The following is a 23,363-nucleotide window of genomic DNA, read 5'->3' as shown; positions in this document are numbered from 1 at the left end:
CGTAATAGATTTTATTTTCTTGGGCTCCAAAAACACTGTGGACCCTGACTGCAGTCATGAAATCAGAAGATGCTTGCTCCTTGGAAGGAAAGCTGTGACAAATCTAGACAGCATATTAAAAAGTAGTGATATCCTCTTGCTGACAAAGATCTATAGTCAAAACTATTGTTTTTCCAGTAGTCACATACAGATGTGAGAGTTGGACCATAAAGAAAGCTGAGCACCCAAGAACTGATGCTTTCAAATTGTGGTGCTAGAGAAGATTCCTCAAAGTCCCTTGGACTACAAGGAGATCAAACCAGTCAATCCTAAAGGAAATAAATCCTGAATAATCATGCAAAGGACTGATGTTGAAGCTGAAGCTCCAAAACCTGATGTGAAGAACTCAATCATTGGAAAAGACCCTGATACTGGGAAAGACTGAAGGCAAAAGGAGAAGGGGGCAGCAGAGGATGAGATGGTTAGATGGCATCACCGACTCAATGGACATGAATTTAAGCAAACTCAGGGAGATAGTGGAGGACAGGAAACCTGGCATGCTGCAGTCCATGGAGTCACAAAGAGTCAGAAATGAATTGGTGACTGAATAACAGCAACAACAAGAAGGTCTTCAAAACTGTTTTATTGCAGTAAGTGAACTTTAGGGTCCTCATTTCCTGGTCTAAGTTGGGAGAAAAAAAATTAAAGTGTACTATAATGAAATACTTCAGACTTTTCCTGGTTCTCTCCTAAGATTTCTCCCAATCTGTTCTACATAATGGGTTGGCAGATTTCTACAATCAACTGAGAAGCCCAGCAACTTTGTGAGAAGTCAGAGACCCCAGGTAAAATATTTCTTCTCTGATCTTTCAGACCAAGGACAGCTCCACCAGTTATAAACACTCTGAGTTGAAAACACTCTTATAGTGAAGGGGCATTTTCAGTGCAGACTGATGTGGGAAAGAGTTGTAAAGGAAGCACAGATTATCCAAGGATAACACCCTCTCAGACTTTTAGATCTAAAATCTCAACTCTCACCAAACCTCTTCTCCGACGGAATTAATCACTGGCATAACAGCCGCAGCAATTCAGGAAGACTTTCACTCTTCCTTTTACCATAAAAGCTGTAAAGTCACACTTGACATTCCTTTTGAAAAATGTTAGTCTCTTAGATAAGAGAGAAGGTGAAATAACCAGTAAAATAAATCTGTTTTATTTTCAAATACTGTCTCTTCAACAAGTTACTTAATACTTCAAATGCCTCAGTTTCTTTATCTATCTATAAGATGAATGTAATTATAGTGCCTACTTTATTGGGTACTGAGCATTAAAATGAGATGATCAAATGTAATATGTAGCAAAGTCTGGCTTATAGTAAGTCCCCGAAAGTATTAACAGTGATGAGGAATATCATGTTATGGTTTTCACGTTCTGTGTCAGGAGCTGAAAGAGTTTTCTCCAAGGGATTTTGGCCAAAGAAGATAGATAAGAAAGAACACTGCTGACATATTATAATGGTGAACATTAGGGGTGACATTTCTTGGAAAATTTTGTTTAATTCCTCCAATCTCATTACAACAAATTTGCTCAGAATCTTTATTAAGCTAACTGCTGCTGGAAATAAATGGGTTATTAAATGGGAAATCTCTTTTTGTAAAAATTTCCTCTGAAATAGTATTAGTCATAACTGGATTTTATAGTCCTTTTGACATCTTACATGTCTTCTATTAAGTCTCAATTCTTTAGTCCAAATAACCAACTGAAAATGTCTATTTAATAACTAAGGATTTTGTTTTATCAAAAAAGCTGCTATTGGTCCCCAAAGAGTATGTCTAAATCCTTCAATGGAAACCATTAATCAAATCAGGTAAAATTATTTTGCCTAATAAGTAAATACTTGAATACTTCAGATATCCAAAATAGTTGAAACACTTCACGTTGATAATTTTAAGGTCTCTAATAGTTATTGAGACACTGTGGACATACACAGAAAACATCTAAAGCAGTGAGTTGGCTAATTTAGACACAAAGATTCTCAACATAAATTTATTGAGAGTTTCAATAACTCAATTATTCAATTGCTTGTTTCACCTGGCCAATGTCTATGTAATAAATTCACTTAGGCTATCTTAATAATTGAGAGCTCCCCTAATGGTTCAGCAGTAAAGAATATACCTGAAATGCAGGAGATATGGGTTTGAGATGCAGATTTGATCCCTGGGTCAGGAAGATCCCCTGGAAAAGGAATTGGCAACCCACTCCAGTATTCTTGCCTGGGAAATCCCATGGACAGAGGAGCCTGGAGGGCTATATATAGTCTATGGAGTCACAAGAATTGGACACGACTTAGTGACTAAACCACCATGTTAATAATTAATGTGTGTTCATCAATGTACAGGTTAAGGGCATAAGATTTGAGGTCAAAAATTAGGGTTTAAATTTCAACTTGGTAATCTCCTAGATCAGTGAACTTGGGCAAATTGTTAAACCAAAGCCTCAGTTTTTTCATCTCTAGAATGTGAGTAGCATTTATTTTGCTGATTTATAAGGAAAATGGGGAAATATATATAAAGAGTGATACGTAATAGGTTGACATGATATTATTCCTTTTTTTCTTTTTTAGCCACATCAGTTTCTAAGCTGTAATAATAAACAAGTAAATACATAATATTGGCTTCCCAGATGGTGCATGGTAAAAAATCTGCCTGCCAGTGCAGGAGACTCAAGAGATGAGGGATATTCCTGGGTTGGGAATATCCCCTGGAGTAGAAAATGGCAACCCACTCCAGTATTCTTGCCTGGAAAGATCCATGAACAGAAGAGCCTGGTGGGCTACAGTCCATGGGGTTGCAAATCAAGTCAAACATGACTGAGTGATTGAACATACACAGGCAAATACATAATATATCAGATGGTGATAAGCACTGTATGGAGAAACGAGTTAGAGCCCTAAGGTCTACCAATGGGGGAAGTGGTAGCTAAATAAAGAAAAAATGGAGGGAGACATGGAACCAGGTAACTTAGCCTCAGTCCACGTAAATAAACATCAAGAAGCACAGGGCAAGTTATGTTCTTTCCACTTTATTGTTTCATGATTATGACTATCAAAATGCGGAGGTTGCAGGCTAAAATTATGTAGGCAAGTGAAGAAGAGGAAGTCAAGAATGAGCAGATGGGATACTGAGAAACTCAGACTTCCCATTGATACTCAGCAATGCAGTCCAGTGGATGAATTGATGTGTACCAGCTCAGTTTCTTTTGATCATTAAAAAAAAAATTATTTAAAAATAGCTTCCCTGGTGGTTCAGACGGTGAAGAATCTGCCTACAATGCTGGAGACCCAGGTTCAATCCCTGGGTTGGCAAGATCCTCTGGAGAAGGGAATGGGTTACCCACTCCAGTATTCTTGCCTGGAGAATTCCATGTACAGAGGAGCCTGGCAGGCTATAGTCGGTGGGATCACAAAGAGTCAGACAGGACTGAGCGACTAATACACACACATATTTAAAAAATAACATAACCATATTACAGAAAGGATATAACCTAAATACAGAAAAACTGAGATTTAGGAAAAATAAACCTATAATCCCTTTAGCCTAATATACTTAATATCAGCACTTGGGTTCATTTCCTCCTAGTCTTTTTCTGTATGCATACTTAAAGATAACATCATACTGTATACAATTGTGGATCCTGTTCTTTTAAATATAATTTTGTTTCATAAGCATTTTCCTTGTTGCTAGCCAGCTTTTTATAACTATCCTTTTAACAGTGAATAATATATCATTAAGTAAATGAACAGTAATTTACTTAACTATCTCCTTATATTGTTAGATGTTTAGAACATTTCCAGTTTCTTGATATTGTAAATATTGTATCCATATACATTTTCTTTCCATATATTATCTTCTTAGATTTCATTTCCAGAATTTCCAAAACATATTAATAAAATGTTCCAGGACCTCACCATTTTATGGCTCTTCATATCTATTGCCAAGTTGCTTTTCAAAGGGATTATATCAATGTACAGTCCCCAAAACAGTGAATGTGAGTACCAAACTTCATTGTACCCTTGAAACCATTGGCTTGTTTCATTATTAATTTGCTTTTACTGCTTTAGTTTCCGGGTTATGATAATAAATACATATTATATCCGATGGTGATAAGCTATATGGAGAATAGTAAAATAGGGAGAGGAAAGTGTCAAGGAGAGGTGAAGGGTTGGGTTGCTGTTTTATATAGGATGATCAGGGAAGGCCTTTAGGGTTCCTACATTGCTCTTCTACACAGGGATTTGAGTAAAAGTTGAAGAAAGTGAGGGAGTAAGGTAGGAGAATAGTCGGAGGAAAGATGTTTTCAGGCAGAGAAAGCACCAGGAATGGCGCTTAGAACTCACACTGGGCAGTCTTGGAGGAACAGCAAGAGAACTAGTGTGGCCCAGGGTACTGAGAAGAGAGGGGCCGGGAAGGAGATGAGATCAAAGGGAAAGTGGGCCGCCAGGACGTATATGACTTTCCTGAGCAATTCGAGGATGTTTCTTTTATTCTGAGTAGGATAGGAAGGCATTGCAGGGTTTTGGAAACAGGTGAGTCAGGAATTGATCAGTGTTTCATATGATTAGCTGATTTGTTCAGAATGGATTAAACATGCTCAAAATAGCATCTTTCCCAGTGAACCTCTTACATTCTCAGCATCTCCATCAGTGCTCTCAGCCATCAGTACTCAAAACCACAGTCATCTTTCGCATCTCAAAACCAATCATGACCAACTTCTGTCAGTTCTGCCTCCAAAATATCTCTTGCATCTGCCTTCTCTATGCATTCCCATTACCTGAACCCACTGTGACAGTTTCTAACTCTTCCCTCAGGCTTCCATCTTTCTGCTCACCACTCATGCTATATACTTAAACCGTCAGAGCAATCATCCTAGCAGAGCTGATCATTCACGGGTGTGCTCTTTATCTTTGTTGGCCCTTCCTTCCCCCTCCCAAATAAGGTCCAGATTCTTCAGGATGAAATTCAAGCTCTACCACAATCTGATTCTAATCTAGCAGTCAAAGATTATCTCCTATTGTTATTAAGAATTAACTCTGCCTTCCTGTCTAGTAAGTTTCCAGAACCTACTCTGTGCTTTTTACCTATACGTTTGCTTTCAATGTCTCCCCTTCCCTGCATCTTCTGTTTAAAGTACCCTTCCCTTCCAGCCCCACCCAGAAATCCTAACCATACTTCCAGAACCACTCCAATCAACACTTTCTTCATCCCCAATCTCCTTGGCTGGAATTGTGCTTATTTTCCTCTGTGTTCCCATAAGTTCTACTCCATTACCCGCATATTCTGTATCATATGCCATGGTTTTGTTAAATATGCTCTTTTCTACTAGGTGACAAGTTCCTTGAGCATGATTGTCTTGTTTATCCTTGTGACTCCTACAGCACTTATTACCATGCCATGACTTTAGTAGGTGTCCATTAAATGTCTGTGGAACTTAAATATCTAAAAGCTTTGTTGCCGAAACAGAACTAGAATTCAAGTCATCTGATTTTCAGCTCCATATTCCTTTCCCAATACCATTTTATCTTTTTGACTTCTTTCTATAGTTCATTGTCACCCCATCTGAAGTACATCTGAAACTGCTAAGGAATTTTAAGGAAGGATGACTAAACAAAAAACAAATGCTGAAATTATTTTCCGTGTAGCTACTTAAGTCAAAGTGAATCTAATTTAGGGGCACTAAAATTTTGAATTTGAATTAATAAAAAAAAAATGGTGCATGCAGGTTTAGAAACACTTTAGCTTATCAGGGTTTGATTTTTGAGCTGTACTTAATCTTATAGGTGTCAAGTTGCTATGTTTCTTGGTATGCTATGAATTTGTAGTTGGTGGGGGGTGGGAAGCCATTTGCTTAATGACTGACAGCAACATTTCTAGCCCCTAAAAATATGAGATGGTTTAAACATTTGGGAAGAGACCCTGAGACAAAGCGTAAGTCCGAATGATCCTAATCCTTCCCTTGACTTTCCATCTTGGAAAAGTAGCTTAAGAAACTAGTGTTCTAAACTGGGCTGTCCCTTTGGTATTTGGAATTAAATAAGTGAATCATACTCATGATACATGTTACATAGAAGTTACATAAAATAACAGCAAAATTAAGTTATAGTACTTATGACATAGCAATAGCTAGTATTAATATGCAGAGAAGGCAATGGCACCCCACTCCAGTACTCTTGCCTGGAAAATCCCATGGATGGAGGAGCCTGGTAGGCTCCAGTCCATGGGGTCACTAAGAGTTAGGCACGACTGAGCAACTTCACTTTCACTTTTCACTTTCACGAATTGGAGAAGGAAATGGCAACCCACTCCAGTGTTCTTGCCTGGAGAATCCCAGGGACGGGGGAGCCTGGTGGGTTGCCGTCTATGGGGTTGCACAGAGTCGGACACGGCTGAAGTGACTTAGCAGCAGCAGCAATATTAATATGCACATATGAAAATTATTTTTGAGTGGTGAACACTGATGCCTTAGGAAAAGGAAGACTGACTGAGTTAAAATACATATTTTATAAAATGATTTAAGGTAGGGGGTACGAGGAAGAAAATGGAGTGACTCTTTCTCTCCTAAACTGTTTTGCCACCTTCTCTTCATTGTAGCTTAGAAGAGGGCGCCATTGCTATGAAGAATGTCCCATTGAGGTTTTCACAAATTCAAATGAAATAGGATGATATTAAAGCCTTACATTTTACAGGAGAAAAGGTTGAAACTGAAGCACTAATTCATCTCTCTTTACTCCATCTCACTCTGAGCATTACAGCAGCAACTGACCTGTGAATCTGACATGAATTGCAATATAGGATCATAGAAATGAAAGTAACCTCTGAAGTAGTTTCATCTACCTTCTATCCTTGGTGAGTAAGCCCCAAGCTGTTACAAACAAAGAGTTAGTATTTCAGAAACTTCCCCATAGGCAATTTTTCCCAACTACAACCTAAATTCTGCCTTACAGAATGGCATGGATGATTTTTCTCGTGCTCCACAATGGAGACATGAAAACAGCATTTTGCCATAGCTAATGATCATAGCCATTTCTACACCAAATGGATTGTACTTCTGGACTCTGGGGAGACAGCATAGAATAATGGGTAAGAATTCAGGCTTAGAGATAGCAGATTTGTGCTTAAGTCACAGCTGTGTGATCATAGGCAATTTACTTAAGTTCTCTAAGCCTCAATTTCCTCACCCATAATTTGGGGGTGGTAATATAGTCCAGCTGATCAAACTACTTGTGAAGAATAGACTAGAACAAATGCTCTCCAATAGAAATATAACACAATCCATAAATGTGAGTCATATATATAATTTAAAATTTTCTAGTAGTTCCATTAATACAAGTAAAAATAAACAGGTGAGATTAATTTTAGTGATGTATTTTATTCAACATATCCAAAATATCATTTCAATATGTAAAAAATATCAGTGAGATATTTTACATTTCCTTTTTTTGAACTAAGTCATCAAAGCCCAATATATATTTTACACATATGGTTAGACTCAAACTAACCATGTTGTAAGAACTTAATAGCCACCTGTGGTCAGTGGCTACCATATTAGAAAGTTCAGGTCTAGGAAAAAAGTTGTAAAGCGTTTAGCATTATGTTAGGCATAGAGTGAATGGTAAAATGCTGGGGCTTTCATTATTATCCTTAATATTCTTAGGGAACTTTGTAACCTCAAAGCCTTCGCTTTTCTAGACTGACCCTGGCCATGACGCTCCTAGGAGTACCTGGATGGATTAGGTTACTCAGTTGAGCTCTTTGGTTACTTCAGAGGCCACTTCCTCATGGCCACTCCCCATCTATTGTATGGAGAGGGCCACAAAAGGCGGGATCTGCATGGAGAATATATCCAGTAGGTGCCAATGACCTTCAGATACTGACATCTTAAACCCTAAGAAATGGGCACCACCACCAATCTGCCACTTTCTTATATAAAAAGAACAGGATAGGAGATTTGCTAAAGCAACCACTTGCTTCTATAATTTTCCCCTTACAAGGGTTGAAGTGCTATGTAATACATTGTGCTCAGAAACTGATTTGATAATAAACATGCAGTTAGAATATGACCCAGCAATTCCACTGGTATACCCAAGACAGTTGGACCATAAAGAAAGCTGAGTGCCAAAGAATTGATGTTTTTGAACTGTGGTGTTGGAGAAGACTCTTGAGAGTCCCTTGGACAGCAAGGAGATCAAACCAGTCAATCCTAAAGGAAATCAGTTTTGAATATTCATTGGAAGGACTGATGCTAAAGCTTAACTCCAATACTTTGGCTACCTGATGTGAAGAACTGACTCATTGGAAAATACCCTGATCCTGGGAAAGACTGAAGGCAGAAGGAGAAGAGGACAACAGAGGATGAAATGGCAGCATTGACTCGATGGACATGAGTTTGAGCAACCTTTGGGAGTTGGTGATGGACAGGGAAGCCTGGTGTGCTGCAGTCCATGGGGTCACAAAGAGTCAGACAAAGCTGAGAGACTGAATGGAACTGATACCCAAAAATTACAAACATGTTCACTCAAAACTTGTAAACAAATGTAAACAGCAGCATTATTCATAATAGCTATGATGTAGAAACAACCCTGATGTCCATCAATTGAAGAACAGATAAACAAATGTGATAAATCCATACACTGGAATATTATTTAGTAATAAAAAGGAATGAGGTATCAATTCAAGCTACAGTATGGATGACCCTTATAGTATGGATGACCCTTTCACCCTTGCTCAGTGAAAGCCAGACACAAAAGGCCACACATTGAATGATTCCTTTTACATGAAATATCCATAATGGGTAAATTCATAGAGACGGAGAATAGATTAGTGGCTTCCAGAGGTGGGGGGAAGAGCAGAATTGAGAGTGACTGCTAACAATTATGAAGTTTCTTTTGTTCAGTCACTAAGTCATGTCCAACTCTTTGCAACCCCATGAACTCCAGGCTTCCCTGTCCTTCACAATTACCTGGGGTCTGCCCAAACTCATGTCCTTTGAGTTGGAGACGCCATCCAACCATCTCATCCTCTGTCACCCCCATCTCCTCCTGCCCTCAATCTTTCCCAGCATCAGGGTCTTTTCCAATGAGTCTGCTTTTCGCATCAGGTGGCCAAAGTATTGGAGCTTCAGCTTTAGCATCAGTCCTTCCAATAACTATTCAGGGTTGATTTCCTTTAGGATTGACCAGTTTAATCTCCTTGTTGTCCAAAGGATTTTCAAGAGTCTTCTCCAGCATCACAATTCAAAGGCATCAATTATCTGGCATTTAGTCTTCATTTAGCTTTGACTATATGGACCTCTGTCAGCAAGTGATGTCTCTGCTTTTTAATATGCTGTCTGGGTTTGTCATAGCTTTTCTTTCAATGAGCAAGTGTCTTAATTTTGTAGCTGTAGTCACCATTCACAGTGATTTTGTAGTCCAATAAAATAAAATCTGTCATTGTTTCCACCTTTTCCCCATTATTTGCCATTAAGTGATGGGACCATATACTATGATCTTAGTTTTTGGAATACTGAGTTTTAAGCCAGCTTTTTCACTCTCCTCTTTCACCCTCATCAAGAGGCTCTTTTGTTCTTCTTCACTTTCTGCCATTAGAGTGGTATCATCTGGATATCTGAGGTTGTTGATATTTCTCCCAGTAATCTTGATTCCAGCTTGCGAGTCATCCAACCCGGCATTTCACAGGATGTACCCTGCATATAAGTTAACTAAGCAGGGTGACAATATACAACCTTGAAGTACTCCTTTCCCAATTTGGAACCAGTTTTATGTCTGGTTCTAACTGTTGCATCTTGGCTTGCAAACAGGTTTCTCAGGAGATAGGAAAGGTGGTCTGGTATTCCCATCTCTTGAAGAGTTTCTTTTGGGTTGATGGAAATATTTTGGAATTGGATAACGGCAATGGTTGTACAACACTGTGAATATACTAAAAACCGCTGAATTGTTAAAAAAAGAAAGTTGATTTGTTTTCCTACGGATGCACAGTCAGATACATAAGTACTGCCAAAGCCCCAGAATAAAAAAGTATTTGTAAGACTTTAAAAATAGAAGAAATCACCTGTGCCCCAAATATTATTTGCTAAGATATCATCTTTAACTTCAACATACATAATATCAAGTCTTTCTCTCCTTCTCACAAATTAAAATTGTTTTACATTTTAACATTAAGCATGTTAACTACTGCTGCTGCTGCTGCTAAGTCGCTTCAGTCGTGTCCGACTCTGTGTGACCCCATAGATGGCAGCCCACCAGGCTCCCCCGTCCCTGGGATTCTCCAGGCAAGAACACTGGAGTGGGTTGCCATTTCCTTCTCCAATGCATGAAAGTGAAAAGTGAAAGGGAAGTCGCTCAGTCATGTCCGACTCTTAGTGACCCCATGGACTGCAGCCTACCAGGCTCCTCCATCCATGGGATTTTCCAGGCAAGAGTACTGGAGTGGGGTGCCATTGCCTTCTCCGATATTAACTAAGAGGACACAAACCTCAAGGACACACACATATATACACACATATACATGTGTACATGCTCTGTCACCTTAGTCATGTCCCACTCTTTGTGACCCTTTGGACTATACAGCTCACCAGGATCCTCTGTACATGACATTCTCCAGGCAAGAATACTGGAGTGGGTTGCCATGCCCTGCTCTAGGGGATCTTCCCTACCCAGGGATCAAACCCAGGTCTTCTGCAGCTCCTGCATCGGAGGTGGATTCTTTACTGCTGAGTGACCAGGGAAGCCCGTATACATGTATATAAATGCATATAGATATGTCAGGATTTTCTGAAAGAATGTACCTGTCACTCTTCTGTTCAAGGCTCTCCCGTTACCGTCATCTTGCCCTCAGCATGGCCCCACAGGTCTCCAGTACTACCTGCCTACTCTGTGGCAACAGAGTGTAGCAGCTAAGAAATGAGCCGGACAAAACCAGACAGCTTGTGTGGAAGTCTAGCTCTCACTGCTCACTAGCTTTGTGACTTTAAACAATGTTCCTAATTCTTCTGCGGCTCAATTCCCCTTTACAATGGGGAGGATAAGAGTGCCTGGGCTTTTATGTAAGGATTAACAGAATTAACATATATAAAGTGCTCAGAAGAATGTCTGATCTGTGGTAGATATGAGTATTTTACAAATAAAAATAAATAGTTAAAATGCTGTCCCAACGGCCTGCCAACCTTGCTAGAGTGTGCTGTCCCTTTGGAATACTCCTCACAATACCTCATTCCCTCTTTGCTTGTTCAAATATCACTCTATCCTCCTCCCTTGTTTGTTTCTGTTTGTAACATTTATCACTTTTTGATATTCCATATGATAACTACTTTTGGATCTTCTTCGTGGCCCATCAACTCCTATTATTAATAATACTATTACCTGTCTGTTTGCTACTCAGCCCTAAGTATCATGGACAAAGAAGGCACAAGGCCATGTTTTCTGAATGAATGAATGGACAACGGTTATTTCTGGGCAGTGGCACTGGGGATGGGGACAGGAATGAGAGGTACTTTTCACTGAACATCCTTTAGCACTATTTTATATTTTACCACGTGCTTATGTTCTTGTCATAACAATGAAAAACGTGAAATAAAACACTGGAAATAAGAGTATGCAGATCTTAGGAGAAGCTGGTAGCATAAAACAGGAAGACTTCAGGGATCCCTGACCAGAGGAAGATTTTAGAGAAGAGTGTAGGGATGCTTCTGTAAGCCACCTTAAAACCTTACCCCTGAGCAAAAAGTGAAATAACACCCGAGAAATGGCAAACAGCCTTTGGGCTTCAAGCACAGCATGTACACAGGTTAGCAAGAAGTCTTAATAAGATCTTCTGTATTGTGCAATACAGGTCCTGTACCTATGGGTACAATGAGAAAATTTTCCATGGCAAAAGGCCTGTTTCCAGGCACAGTAAACAGAAGCATTTGCTGAGGATTATTTGCCCTCTTCCACCCCTGCAGCCTGGACAGGCAGTGGCCACGGTGCGTAGGATTCCTTGAGCAGCGACAGACAGTATGTCTCCATGGCCTGGGAACAGTGGTCTTCCCCATTCTCAAGCAGGCTTTCTAAAACCTAATAAAGGTGATCCCATAGCAGAGCATGGGACCTATAGTGAACTGTTCTATAAACTTAGCCCAACTAGCTGGAGGTAAAAGCTCTGTCTTCCAGGTCTCCGCTCCTCTTTTCCATCTCTCTCTCTCCTTTCCTGAGCTTTATTACGTCTGCTCTCTCCTGTCAGGAGAAAAACAACTGATGAGTCACCAGCCCCTTGAATAATGCATTATTGCTTCCACAGGATTTTGCATTTAAAAAGTGGTCAATAGGAAAGAAATATGATAATTTTAATAATGATATTAATAATACTGATGGTGATGGCAAAGATAGCTGATGACAGATATTGCTTATTGAATATTTACTGTGAGTTAAGTATCCTACTAAAAAGTAGATACAATTTATTTTCTTTACTCCTCCAATAATCCAATGAGGTAAGTACTGTCATACCTACATTACAGATAGTGAAAGAAAAGTCACATACTTAGCAAGTGGCAAGTAAAGGGTTTCAAAGATGTGTTTCTAAAAATTTTTGCCCTAAGGAATTCCATCATGTTATTCAAGCAAATGGATTTCTAAGGTGAAAACTTTGACACTGTGGGGAGAGAGCTGAGGGTCAAACAATCACAGGACTCTTTGCCAGCAATGAAATCGACCACTGAGGCTTGGACCTTCAAACAATACACTGTGTCTATGAATACCTAGGTTCAAATCCTGACTCTGACACTCATGTGAATACCTGGGGCAAGTCTCACAAACTCTGTGTTTGAGATGATTGTTAGAATTCAATGAGATAGTAACAGTGAAGTGACTGCAATAAGGTGTGTACGGACAGAGAAGCCTGATGAGCTACAATCCATGGAATTGCACGACTTAGCAACTAAACAACAACAACTATATATGTGTGTGTGTGTGTATACATACATATACAAATGCATACATCTTTCAAATGCTGTATATTTTGATTGCTATAAATCCTGACTATTAGAATAATCTATTTCTAGCTTTCATATAACAGAAGTGGTCTTTTACCTGATTTTATAATGTAGTTGTTGGTCTATTTTCAGTTTTTTTTTTTTTTCAATGAGAAGATAGCATAACAGTAGAATTTCAAAGGAAGACACCTTAAATCCCATTTCTCCAATGCAACAGTTATTTTAATTTTGCATTTTGCATTCAGGTTTTACTAATGCTGAGAAGCTACATGGATAGGGCTCTATGTTGAATGAGATTTGGATTTTTATCTTACTCTGTCACAAATCAGTTGTATAAAACAAATCAGTTTTATCTTACTCTGTTACAACTCAGGGAAGTTACATAACTGCCTTTTGCCTTAGATTCCCAGTGTATTAAGTGAAGCGGTTAGAGCACATGATCTTTAAGATCCTTCTAGCTCTTACAGTCTATGTTTTTTTTTAATCTGTTATCTTTTCTTTTTTTGCTTTCATTATTCATGTGAAATTGTATATATAAGGTACATGTAAGTAATGTTTGCAAAGTTACTTAACTTTCTAAACTATATCAGAAAAATAAAGCTTTACATGCAACAAATTCTGCAAAGGTAAGATTATAACTAAAAATCTCAAGAGTTTCAAAAGTAGCTACCAATTTACCAAAGAACTATAAAAATTAATAACTTAATGCATTCATTATATGTCTGTTTCCAACTAAAGCATTAGCAATTCCACACATTAATTTATAAGTAATACATTTAGTTTGATAAAGCCATTCTAATCTTTGTTTAATAAAGTTATTAATTCATAATGTAAATATGTAAATATTACACCAGTGTAGTTTTTCTATGTGGCATTTTTAATTTTGAATGTTCTCTACAAGAAAATAAAAGAGGGAATAGGAAATAAAAAACTGGAGTGATTACCTGACTTAAATCATATTGACAGAAACATGTCAATGTGAATATTTATAACTATTCATGGGATGAAACACTGTTGCTTGGTGTGTATCCTGCTCTAAACTTTCCAGAGGCGATTGGACAATATTAATATTAATCAAGAACTTAAATATGTTCTTACTCTCTGGCCAGCTAATTTGACTTATAGAAACTTGTACTAAAGAGATAGTAAGATGTGCACAGATGCTTTGTTGCAGTATTATACATAACTATAACAAATTGGAATCAATCTAAATGTCCAAAAATACAAAAATGGCTAAACTGATGTTATACATATATTCATTACAAGTGTGTGTGTGTATATATATATATAGTTATTGTTCAGTCACTCAGTTGTGTCTGACTCTTTGCAACCTCATGGACTGCAGCACACCAGGCTTCCATCCTTCATCATCTCCCAGAGTACATTGAATTGGTAATACCATCCAACCATCTCATCCTCTGTCATCCCCTTCTCCTGCCTTCAATCTGTCCCAGTATCAGGGTCCTTTCTAATGAGTCGGCTCTTCGCATCCAGTGGCCAAAATTTTGGAGTTTCAGCATCAGTTCTTCCAATGAATATTCAGGGTTGATTTCCTTTAGGATTGACTGGTTTGATCTCCTGGCTGTCCAAGGGACTCTCAAGAGTCTTCTCCAACACCACACTTCAAAAGCATCAATTCTTCGGCACTCAGCTTTATGATCCAACTCTCACATACATACACGACTATTGGAGAAACCATAGCTTTGACTATATGACCTTTGTTGGCAAGGTAATGTCTCTGCTTTTTATTATGCTCTCTAGGCTGGTCATATCTTTCTTCCAAGGAGCAAGCATCTTTTAATTTCATGGCTGCAGTCACTATCTGCAGTGATTTTGGAGCCCCCAAAATAAAGTCTGATTACTGTTTCCATTGTTTCCCCATCTATTTGCCATGAAGTAATGGGACCAGATGTCATGATCTTAGTTTTTTGAATGTTGGAGTTTTAAGCCAGCTTTTTCACTCTCCTCTTTCAGCTTCATCAAGAGACTCTTCAGTTGTTCTTTGCTTTCTGCCATAAGGGTGGTGTCATCTGCATATCTGAGGTTATTGATATTTCTCCCAGCAGTCTTGATTCCAGCTTGTGCTTCAACCAGCCTGATTATTTTGCATGATGTACTCTGCATATAAGTTAAATAAGCAGGGTGACAGTATACAGGCTTTCCCAATTTGGAACCAGTCTGTTGTTCCACATCCAATTTTAACTGTTGCTTCTTGACCTGTATACAGATTCCTCAGGAGGCAGGTAAGGTGGTCTGGTATTCCCATCTCTTTAAGAATTTTCCACAGTTGGTTATGATCCACACAGTCAAAGGCTTTGGTGTAGTCAATGAAGTAAATGTTTTTCTGGAACTCTCTTGCTTTTTTGATGATCCAACAGATGTTGGCAATTTGATCTCTGGTTCCTCCACCTTTTCAAAATCCAGCTTGAACATCTGGAAGTTCTAGGCAATGCCAAAGAATGTTCAAAGTGAAAGTGAAAGTTGCTCAGTCGTGTCCGACTCTTTGTGACCCCATGGACTATATAGTCCATGGAATTCTCCAGGCCAGAATACTGGAGTGGGTAGCCTTTCCTTTAAACTACCACACAACTGCATCTGACATGCTAGCAAAGTAATGCTCAAAATTCTCCAAGCAAGGTTTCAACAGTACATGAACCAAGTAGTGATACTACTCGCAACAAAATGATTACCAAAAACTGTTAACAAATGTTTTTGCACTTCATTTTTGTCCTTATGTCTCATTAGGGATATGTAGTCAAATTACTGTGTCTTAAAGTTATTTGAAATAGTTCTCTGTATGCTACCAGCTGGATATAATATAATTATGCTTTTAAAAATTAGGAAATGCATTTTTCAAAAATTAGTATTTTATAATTATGAAAAATATTTACATGATTCAAATCCAAATCAGATCTACCTATATATGTATATGCATGCATATATGTATATATATATATTGGGCTTCCTTCCCTGGTAGCTCAGCTGGTAAAGAATCTGCCTGGAGACCTGGGATCGATTCCTGGGTTGGGAAGATCCTCTGGAGAAAGTAATGGGTACCCACTCCAGTATTCTGGCCTGGAGAATTCCATGGACTGTATAGTCCATGGGGTCACAAAAAGTCAGACACAACTGAGCAACTTTCACTCACCCATGTATATATATAAATGTGTGTGTGTATATACATTTATATCCATTCTTACACACATGGCAGCATCCTCGACTCACTTTTTTCCCTCTTTCTGCTTTACATAAAATATATCTTAGAACTCAACCCACATAAGTGTATCTAAAGAACTAAAGATTCCTGATGTCATTTTATAACTGCAAATAACTCTACTGTAAGATTGTACCATACTCTGTTCAATCAGTCCTCTATTTATGAGCATTTGGGTTGTTTCCAGTCTTTTGCTATTATAAATAGTTTCTGTCCTATGGTTTTGTATTATATTTATATATACTCAAGTCTTAAATAGATTTGTACTGTGTAAATTATACAAGATAAGCTTAGATCATCTTATTATACCAACTAGCAGAGGCACTATCAAAGACTACTAGGGTCATGTCAAAAGTCAGGAGGTAATTTGAAGATGCTGCCACAGAGCAAAGAAGTGTTCATTTCAGCTTTAATAAGAATAACAAACATGATGTGTGAAACGAATTAATTAAGTTTCTAGGTATGAGTTTGAATGGTAATTTAAAGACAAACAAACTTAAAAAGCAAAATCATAAAACATCTATTTAGCCACCACTGGTACATGCTAGAAAATCAATTCAAGGAACAATAGGATATAAAATCTAGCCATTTTGCAATCTTGAATAAATTAATGGATAAGATGACTAAATAGCATTATTGACTCAACAGACATGAATTGGAACAAACGCCGGAAGATACTGGAGGACAGAGGAACCTGGTGTGCTGTAGTCTCTGGGGTCACAAAGAGTCAGACACAACTTAGTGACTGAACAACAACAACCATAAACAAACCAGTGACTCCAGGTAACATAAAAGGAGAGATTATAACACGTTATGCACCTCTTAATGGCAAAACACTTTACTATCTATGAAGCAGTCTTGCCAAAAAAAAAAAAAAACCCAAACAAACAAATAAACAAGTACAACAACAAAAAACCCAACTGAATCTATTAAACCCGTTGCAGGTACTGTAGAGGACAGAGGCTATACTATGGGGATATAATGAGAAAAAGTCTAGGCTGTGGGATGTTCTACAGGACAAACAACTTGGTTTCTTCAACAAATAATTTGGAAGAAAAGAAATTATTTGAACCGAAACCCACTTATATTTAAAGAGATTTAACAGATAGATCAGCCAATCTCATTGTGTGAACCTTATTTGGATTCTGCTTGAAACAATCTACGAAAATAAACTATGATGACATTCATGAGACAACTGAAATTCTAAACTGACTTAATTATTTAATATTAGCAAGATGTCATTATTAATTAGTTTGGATGTGATAGTGGTTATGTTTTTAAAGCCTTATCTTTTAAAGATCCATATTGAAATATTTGTGAATGAGATGATACAACTCCTGGAATTTGCTTTAAAGTAAAACAAGTGCGGAAGAAGAAGAGGGAATTAATTGATGGTTTGGTTGGTCATCATAGGTTGATAGTTACAAAAGGTTCATGATGCTTTCTGTCTACTTTTGTTCATGTTTTAAATTTTCTGTAATAAAACAGTAATAGACATTTACATATAATGGGTTTGTGTATGTGTGAATACCCACTGCAAGGGATACAGCAAAATGTGGATGGTGATTATCTCTGGATGATAGAATTGTGGGTGATTTTGGTGATTTTACTTTTTTGTTTTTACTGTACTGCATATTCTATATTTTTATATTACACTTGTATATAATCAGGAAAAATTATTTTTTTTAAATGTTTTAAATTGTTTAATAATACCATTTTTTACAATTCAACTAGAGTTCACTTCTGAAATAATTAGTAGAATAACTTTGTACTTTTAAAATATATTTGGGCAATGCAAATTACTTAATATTTAATTATATTTAGTTTTGGTGGGTACAGAAAATAGTTCATGAAAATATAAAGCTAAGGTAAAGTTTGCAGCTTGGACTTCTCTCATTTGGTGTACTAGGGTAACCTTAAATGTATAGCTTAGGAGTAAATAGTTAATTCTTTTTCTCCTCCTTACATAACACAAAAACAACTGATCCAGTTTGGCATAAACTTTCTCTTCCAAAGTCACCTTTGTGCTGAAATTCAGCACCTCAGGTTTCAGTCAAATAACTTGCAGATGAGAAAAGATTTCTTAACAAAATTTTCTTGTAATTTTACTACTGTGTTAGTTCCTGGCAACTTGGGAGAGTCCTTTTTTCATAGTTAAGTGGGTCGGGGAAATGGTTCTTTCTCCTCCTTTCTAATAAGCAGAAAGAGCAAGCAATTTAAATCATTCTTTTTGTACAGCTGAGATAAATGTAAGTCCATGACAGTAGATGGAATTAAGAAAAAGATAGGTAATGGGTATTTTTAGCTTATTAATAGTTAATATGAGGTACTGCAGAGTTTGTCATTCAATTACAAGAAAATTAGTCCTTTAAGATCAGAAAAAAAATTTTTAAACCAATATAAATACAATTATATTTTGTAATTACATGCAGACATTTAATTATATCATGATCTGAATGTTCTTTTATCAGATAACTGTCCCTTCTTCATTTATTTCTAAATAAAGACCTTACATTTATATAATTTTCTTTCTTTTTGTTTACCTATGATTTTCTCCTAAAGAAACCATAGTCAGCTCCTGTTATGAAATACATTAACAGACTATCACTTAAGTAACATTTTGTTCTGAATGTAGACTATGAAGCAAAGTCATTGGTGGATGGAGTGATTCATTTAGAAGTGAAATTTTCTGATTTAAAACTGATTAGAGACAGATGTCACTTTGGATTCATTTGTCCATTTGAGGTTCCAGGGGTGGTTAATTATATGCTTCACATAAATTCAACCTTCGCTTGCAACTATGTGCTAGGCTTTGTGTATTTTCATATACATAATATCAATGATTTGCTATAATAACACTATGAAATAGTTATTTTGGAGGGAGGTAAAATTGCTTGCTCAAGGTCAAAAAGTAATCTAATAGATGCAAATTTTATGTTACTACTTTTAAGTTATGAACATTGGCTCTTGAGAGCATTTGTAACACTCTCTGGTGCCTGGTATGGAGCTCTGAACTAGAAAGTATGTCAAGTCAGTTTGAAGGCTGATCTTCGTCTGTCTCACTGTAAAACCAGAGTTATCTACCTCCCACCCACAACGGAGGATGTGCAAGAGGTGCAGCATGCTTAATATTGCTTCATGCATGGAGCTGGCTAAGACGTTATCATCTATCATGACGAAACTAAGAGGCCTCAAGGAAAAGAGAGAAGGCAACCTGTTCACAGCAGCAAAGCAGTGCTTTACTTCCTTGATCTTACAACAAATTTAAGAAGGTACAGACATCTTTAAGCCTGGGAATAAATAGTGTTTTGATTTGGTGACCAACAAACTAAAGGTCAACCTGAGAAAGTTGATTCGTGACATATTTCCAACAAGGGTCACTTGTTTCCATCACAATGGACTCAAAGTTAAGAATTAAAAACCTCAATGTCAGTAAATGATATGTTTGGAAGATTGAGAGTTCTAATTAGACGTATATCCACAGTGCCAGTAGAGCCCATTCTATTCATTTACTCATAACCTCATGTAAAATTGTTTGTTTGAGATGTGGTTTTTTAAAAAGTCATTTACCTTCAGGCTCAGTTAAAGAATGGAATATGTGAGAAAAGAATTTTCCAACTTTTGTTGACTCAGTAATGAAAAGAAGAATTTGGCTGCTTGGTAACTCAAAAATAATTGATCTAAGAAACTTGAAATTTGATATGTAAATGCTAAATCCAATTACAAATTTCAAACACATTTTTCCAAAGCATATCCTAGTTCCAGCTTACTAATATCACAGAATCATTCTGATGTGCATTAAATTATTAACTGTTTTTATGAGTGTACTAGAATTACTACTAGGAATTTTTGTGTGTGTGTGTGGAAACATAAATACAGGTTATAAAACACCTTGTAAGTGGACTTGAACTAAAAGATCTTAAAAATAAATGGGAACAACAAAAATAAAACATGACTAACTCTCCTGCCACCATCAAAACAAATGTTTCCAAGGACCTGAAGCCAAGAAAATAGAAATCTATAAACACAAAGGCGAAGATAAATCAGTTACATCTACTAGGTCTCCATACGTAACAAAACACTGAAAACCAACCAAAACCAAAAACTTGATTTGAAGGAAAGAATGTCGAAGAACATTGACCTTTTCTGTCCTTCTGCCTACCACAGAAATTCCCACCCACTGTTGACTTTTAAATTACTGAATCTCCAAAAATTACTGGAGATAGGTGTCTTAAAAATGCAGTAGATTCAATCACACAGGTAATATTCACATTAGCTGAAGTAGTAATTATTGAGGGAAGGGTAATCTACTTCATTCATTTTAATAACCAATGCTTCCTGAGATTTACCACAGAGGAAACCCAACCTAATTATTAAGGTACAATACTATTGGATTGAACTATTTTTCAATCCAAGAATTTGTATTATGGAGAGAAAGCTTGGACGATTTAAGCAATTATGTGCTTCATTTCTCCTTTTCTGTATCTCCACTCTTGCTTACATATAAAGTATTGAATTTAACTTGTTTCATTCTTAATGTTTCACATCTTGTTGTCTTCTTTTAGAAAAATTTAAGCCAAATTTTAAAAGGCTGCAAGTAAGTATTGGTGACTAGTTCCTACGTGTAACAAATCATAGTGCCTAGAGCCCAGACCTGCTGGCCTGGAGAACAAAAGGCCAAATTCTTGCTGCCCTGAAAAACCCTGAAATCACAACTAATGCCAGTTTTAGATTTTATCATCAGTTCAGTTCAGTTCAGTTGCTCAGTCATATCTGACTCTTTGTGACTCCGTGGACTGTAGCACGCCAGGCTTCCTAGTCCATCACCAACTCCCAGAGCTTACTCAAACTCATGTCCATCGAGTCGGTGATGCCATCCAACCATCTCATGCTCTGTTGTCCTCTTCTCCTCTTGCCTTCAATCTTTCCCAGCATCAAGGTCTTTTCCAATGAGTCAGTTCTTCGCATCAGGTGGCCAAAGTATTGGAGTTTCAGCTTCAGCATCAGCATCAATCCTTCCAATGAATATGCAAAACTGATTTCCTTTAGGATGGACTGGTTTGAACTCCTTGAAGTTCAAGGGACTCTCAAGAGTCTTCTCCAACACCACAGTTCAAAAGCATCAAATCTTTGGCGCTCAGCTTTCTTTACAGTCCAACTCTCACATCCATACATGACTATTGGAAAAACCATAGCCTTGACTAGATGGAGCTTTGTCCGCAAAGTAATGTCTCTGCTTTTGAATATGCTGTCTAGGTTGGTCATAGCTTTCCTTCCAAGGAGCAAGCGTCTTTTAATTTCATGGCTGCAGCCACCATCTGCAGTGATTTTGGAGGGCCTAGATTTTACCATACCTCTCCCAAAACACTTTCAGGGACGCCTAACCTACACAACGTCTCCTTGTAGCCAGGCCCACACTGTTTCTATCATTTGGATGTATCAATAATATTGCTAACGAACAAAGTCACTTGAAAGGAAGCTGAACTTACAATCAGAGTCTAAGAATCCCCAGCTCTTCAGGGGACCAGTTAAAGGTATTTTAGTGCACAGGGTAAGTGTGTGCCTGCTAATGCCAGAAAAGGCTGGTGCAATCCTGGCTTTTCCACTTTCTAGCTACGCGACTCCAGGCAAATTATTTAGACCTTGTGCCTCAGTTTTCTCATTTGTAAAACAGCAATAATATTAATAATGACCTTGTAGAGTTGTGAAGATGAACCATTTTAATATGGCTCAGAACAGTACCTCAGGTAGCCTAAGCACTCCATAAACACCAACAATTATTATTACTGGCTGCATGATCTCGGGGAGCTCACCTAACCTCCATGATACTCTATTTGATCTTTGTTCAAAAAGGGATCACAATTTCATGCAGTCTGTATGTATGAAGATCAAATAAGCTCATGCAACACACAAGACAGTCATTTTGAACACATAATCAAGTATTGGATAAATCCTTCAGCCAAGTAGAATCAGTTCCTTTCTGCTCTGTGTCCCTGTAATACTTAACACACACACACACACCTGCTAAGCTCTCATCACACTGTATCATAAGAATTTGCTTACCTGTCCATCTCTCCCAGTAACAGTGCAAACTCTGATTCACCTCTGCACCCTCAGCATATTGGACATACCTGGCACAGGATAGGTACTCAATAAATATTTGTTTAAATGAATATTGTCCAAACAACTGAGTAGGAATTCACAAGGCCTCTGCCAGGAATGATGGATTATCACTTTTTGCCAAGTGTCGTCAGTCGACCACCCAGAAATGTGCTTGTTTTCCCTCAGACACAATGCATTGAGACTCTGCCATTTCAAATGCAGCTTGTGTGGTTGCAGTCCACTCATTCTTGTCCCTTAACTAATAATTATTGAGCACCTACTGCGTGCCAGGCCCCATGCTGTGCTCCATATAGTGTACCACAAGTGGCAACTGGCCAGGCTAACTTAGTGCCTGCATACTTTGTTGAAATAACCTATTTACTACAGAGTCATTTACAACTGAAGATAATAAGCTCTTTGGTTTGATTACTTCATTACAGTGGTAGAATCTCAGGGTAGGAAAGAATGGTTTTCCCTCCCATCCAGGCAGCCAGATAACACTGAGCAGAGTGCCCTGTGCTACACAGTAGGTCTTTGTTGGTTAGCCATTTAAAATATAGCAGAGAGGGGTATTCGGGGGAGAATGGATACATGTGTGTGCATGGCTGAGTCCATTTGCTATTCACCTGATACTATCACAACACTGTTAATCGACTATATGCCAATAAAAAATAAAAAGTTAAAAATTATTTTTTTTTAGTAGAGTCCTTAGAATAATAAGTTAAAATCAGGGATCTGACTGCATAAGTTAAAATCCTTGCTCTGCTTTGTACAAGGTGTTAAGACCTTGGGCAAGTTACTTAACCCCTTGAAGCCTCAGTTTCCGCTTCGCTGGTAGCTCAGCTGGTAAAGAATCTGCCTGCAATGCATGAGATCCTGGTTCAATTCCTGGGTAGGGAAGATCCGCTAGGGAAGGGATAGGCTACCCATTCCAGCATTCTTGGGCTTCCCTGGTGGCTCAGCTGGTAAAGAATCCACCTGCAATGCAGGAGACCTGGGTTCAATCTCTGGGTTGGGACCATCCCCTGGAGAAGGGAACAGCTAC

The 23,363-nt window shown here is 37.9% G+C and overlaps 1 protein-coding gene across 2 annotated transcripts in view; it reads right to left on the bottom strand.

The window, feature by feature from the left end:
* MKLN1 (muskelin 1) overlaps window positions 1-23,363 on the bottom strand; it is a 392,081-nt gene that overhangs the window by 343,051 nt on the left and 25,667 nt on the right. The window contains exon 3 of one of the 2 annotated variants that reach the window (XM_061415397.1): window positions 22,280-22,347. The exons of the other annotated variant lie outside the window; for it this stretch is intronic. Coding sequence (XP_061271381.1) covers window positions 22,280-22,287 — 8 coding nt within the window. The 5' untranslated portion in view covers window positions 22,288-22,347. The remainder of the gene's footprint in view (window positions 1-22,279; window positions 22,348-23,363) is intronic. 2 annotated transcript variants of the gene reach the window in all.

Source organism: Bos javanicus, chromosome 4, assembly GCF_032452875.1.
Source record: "Bos javanicus breed banteng chromosome 4, ARS-OSU_banteng_1.0, whole genome shotgun sequence".
Classification (NCBI taxonomy): domain Eukaryota; kingdom Metazoa; phylum Chordata; class Mammalia; order Artiodactyla; family Bovidae; genus Bos; species Bos javanicus.
The sequence above is the reverse complement of the archived record's forward strand: the minus strand, read 5'-3'. Positions and strand labels throughout refer to the sequence as shown.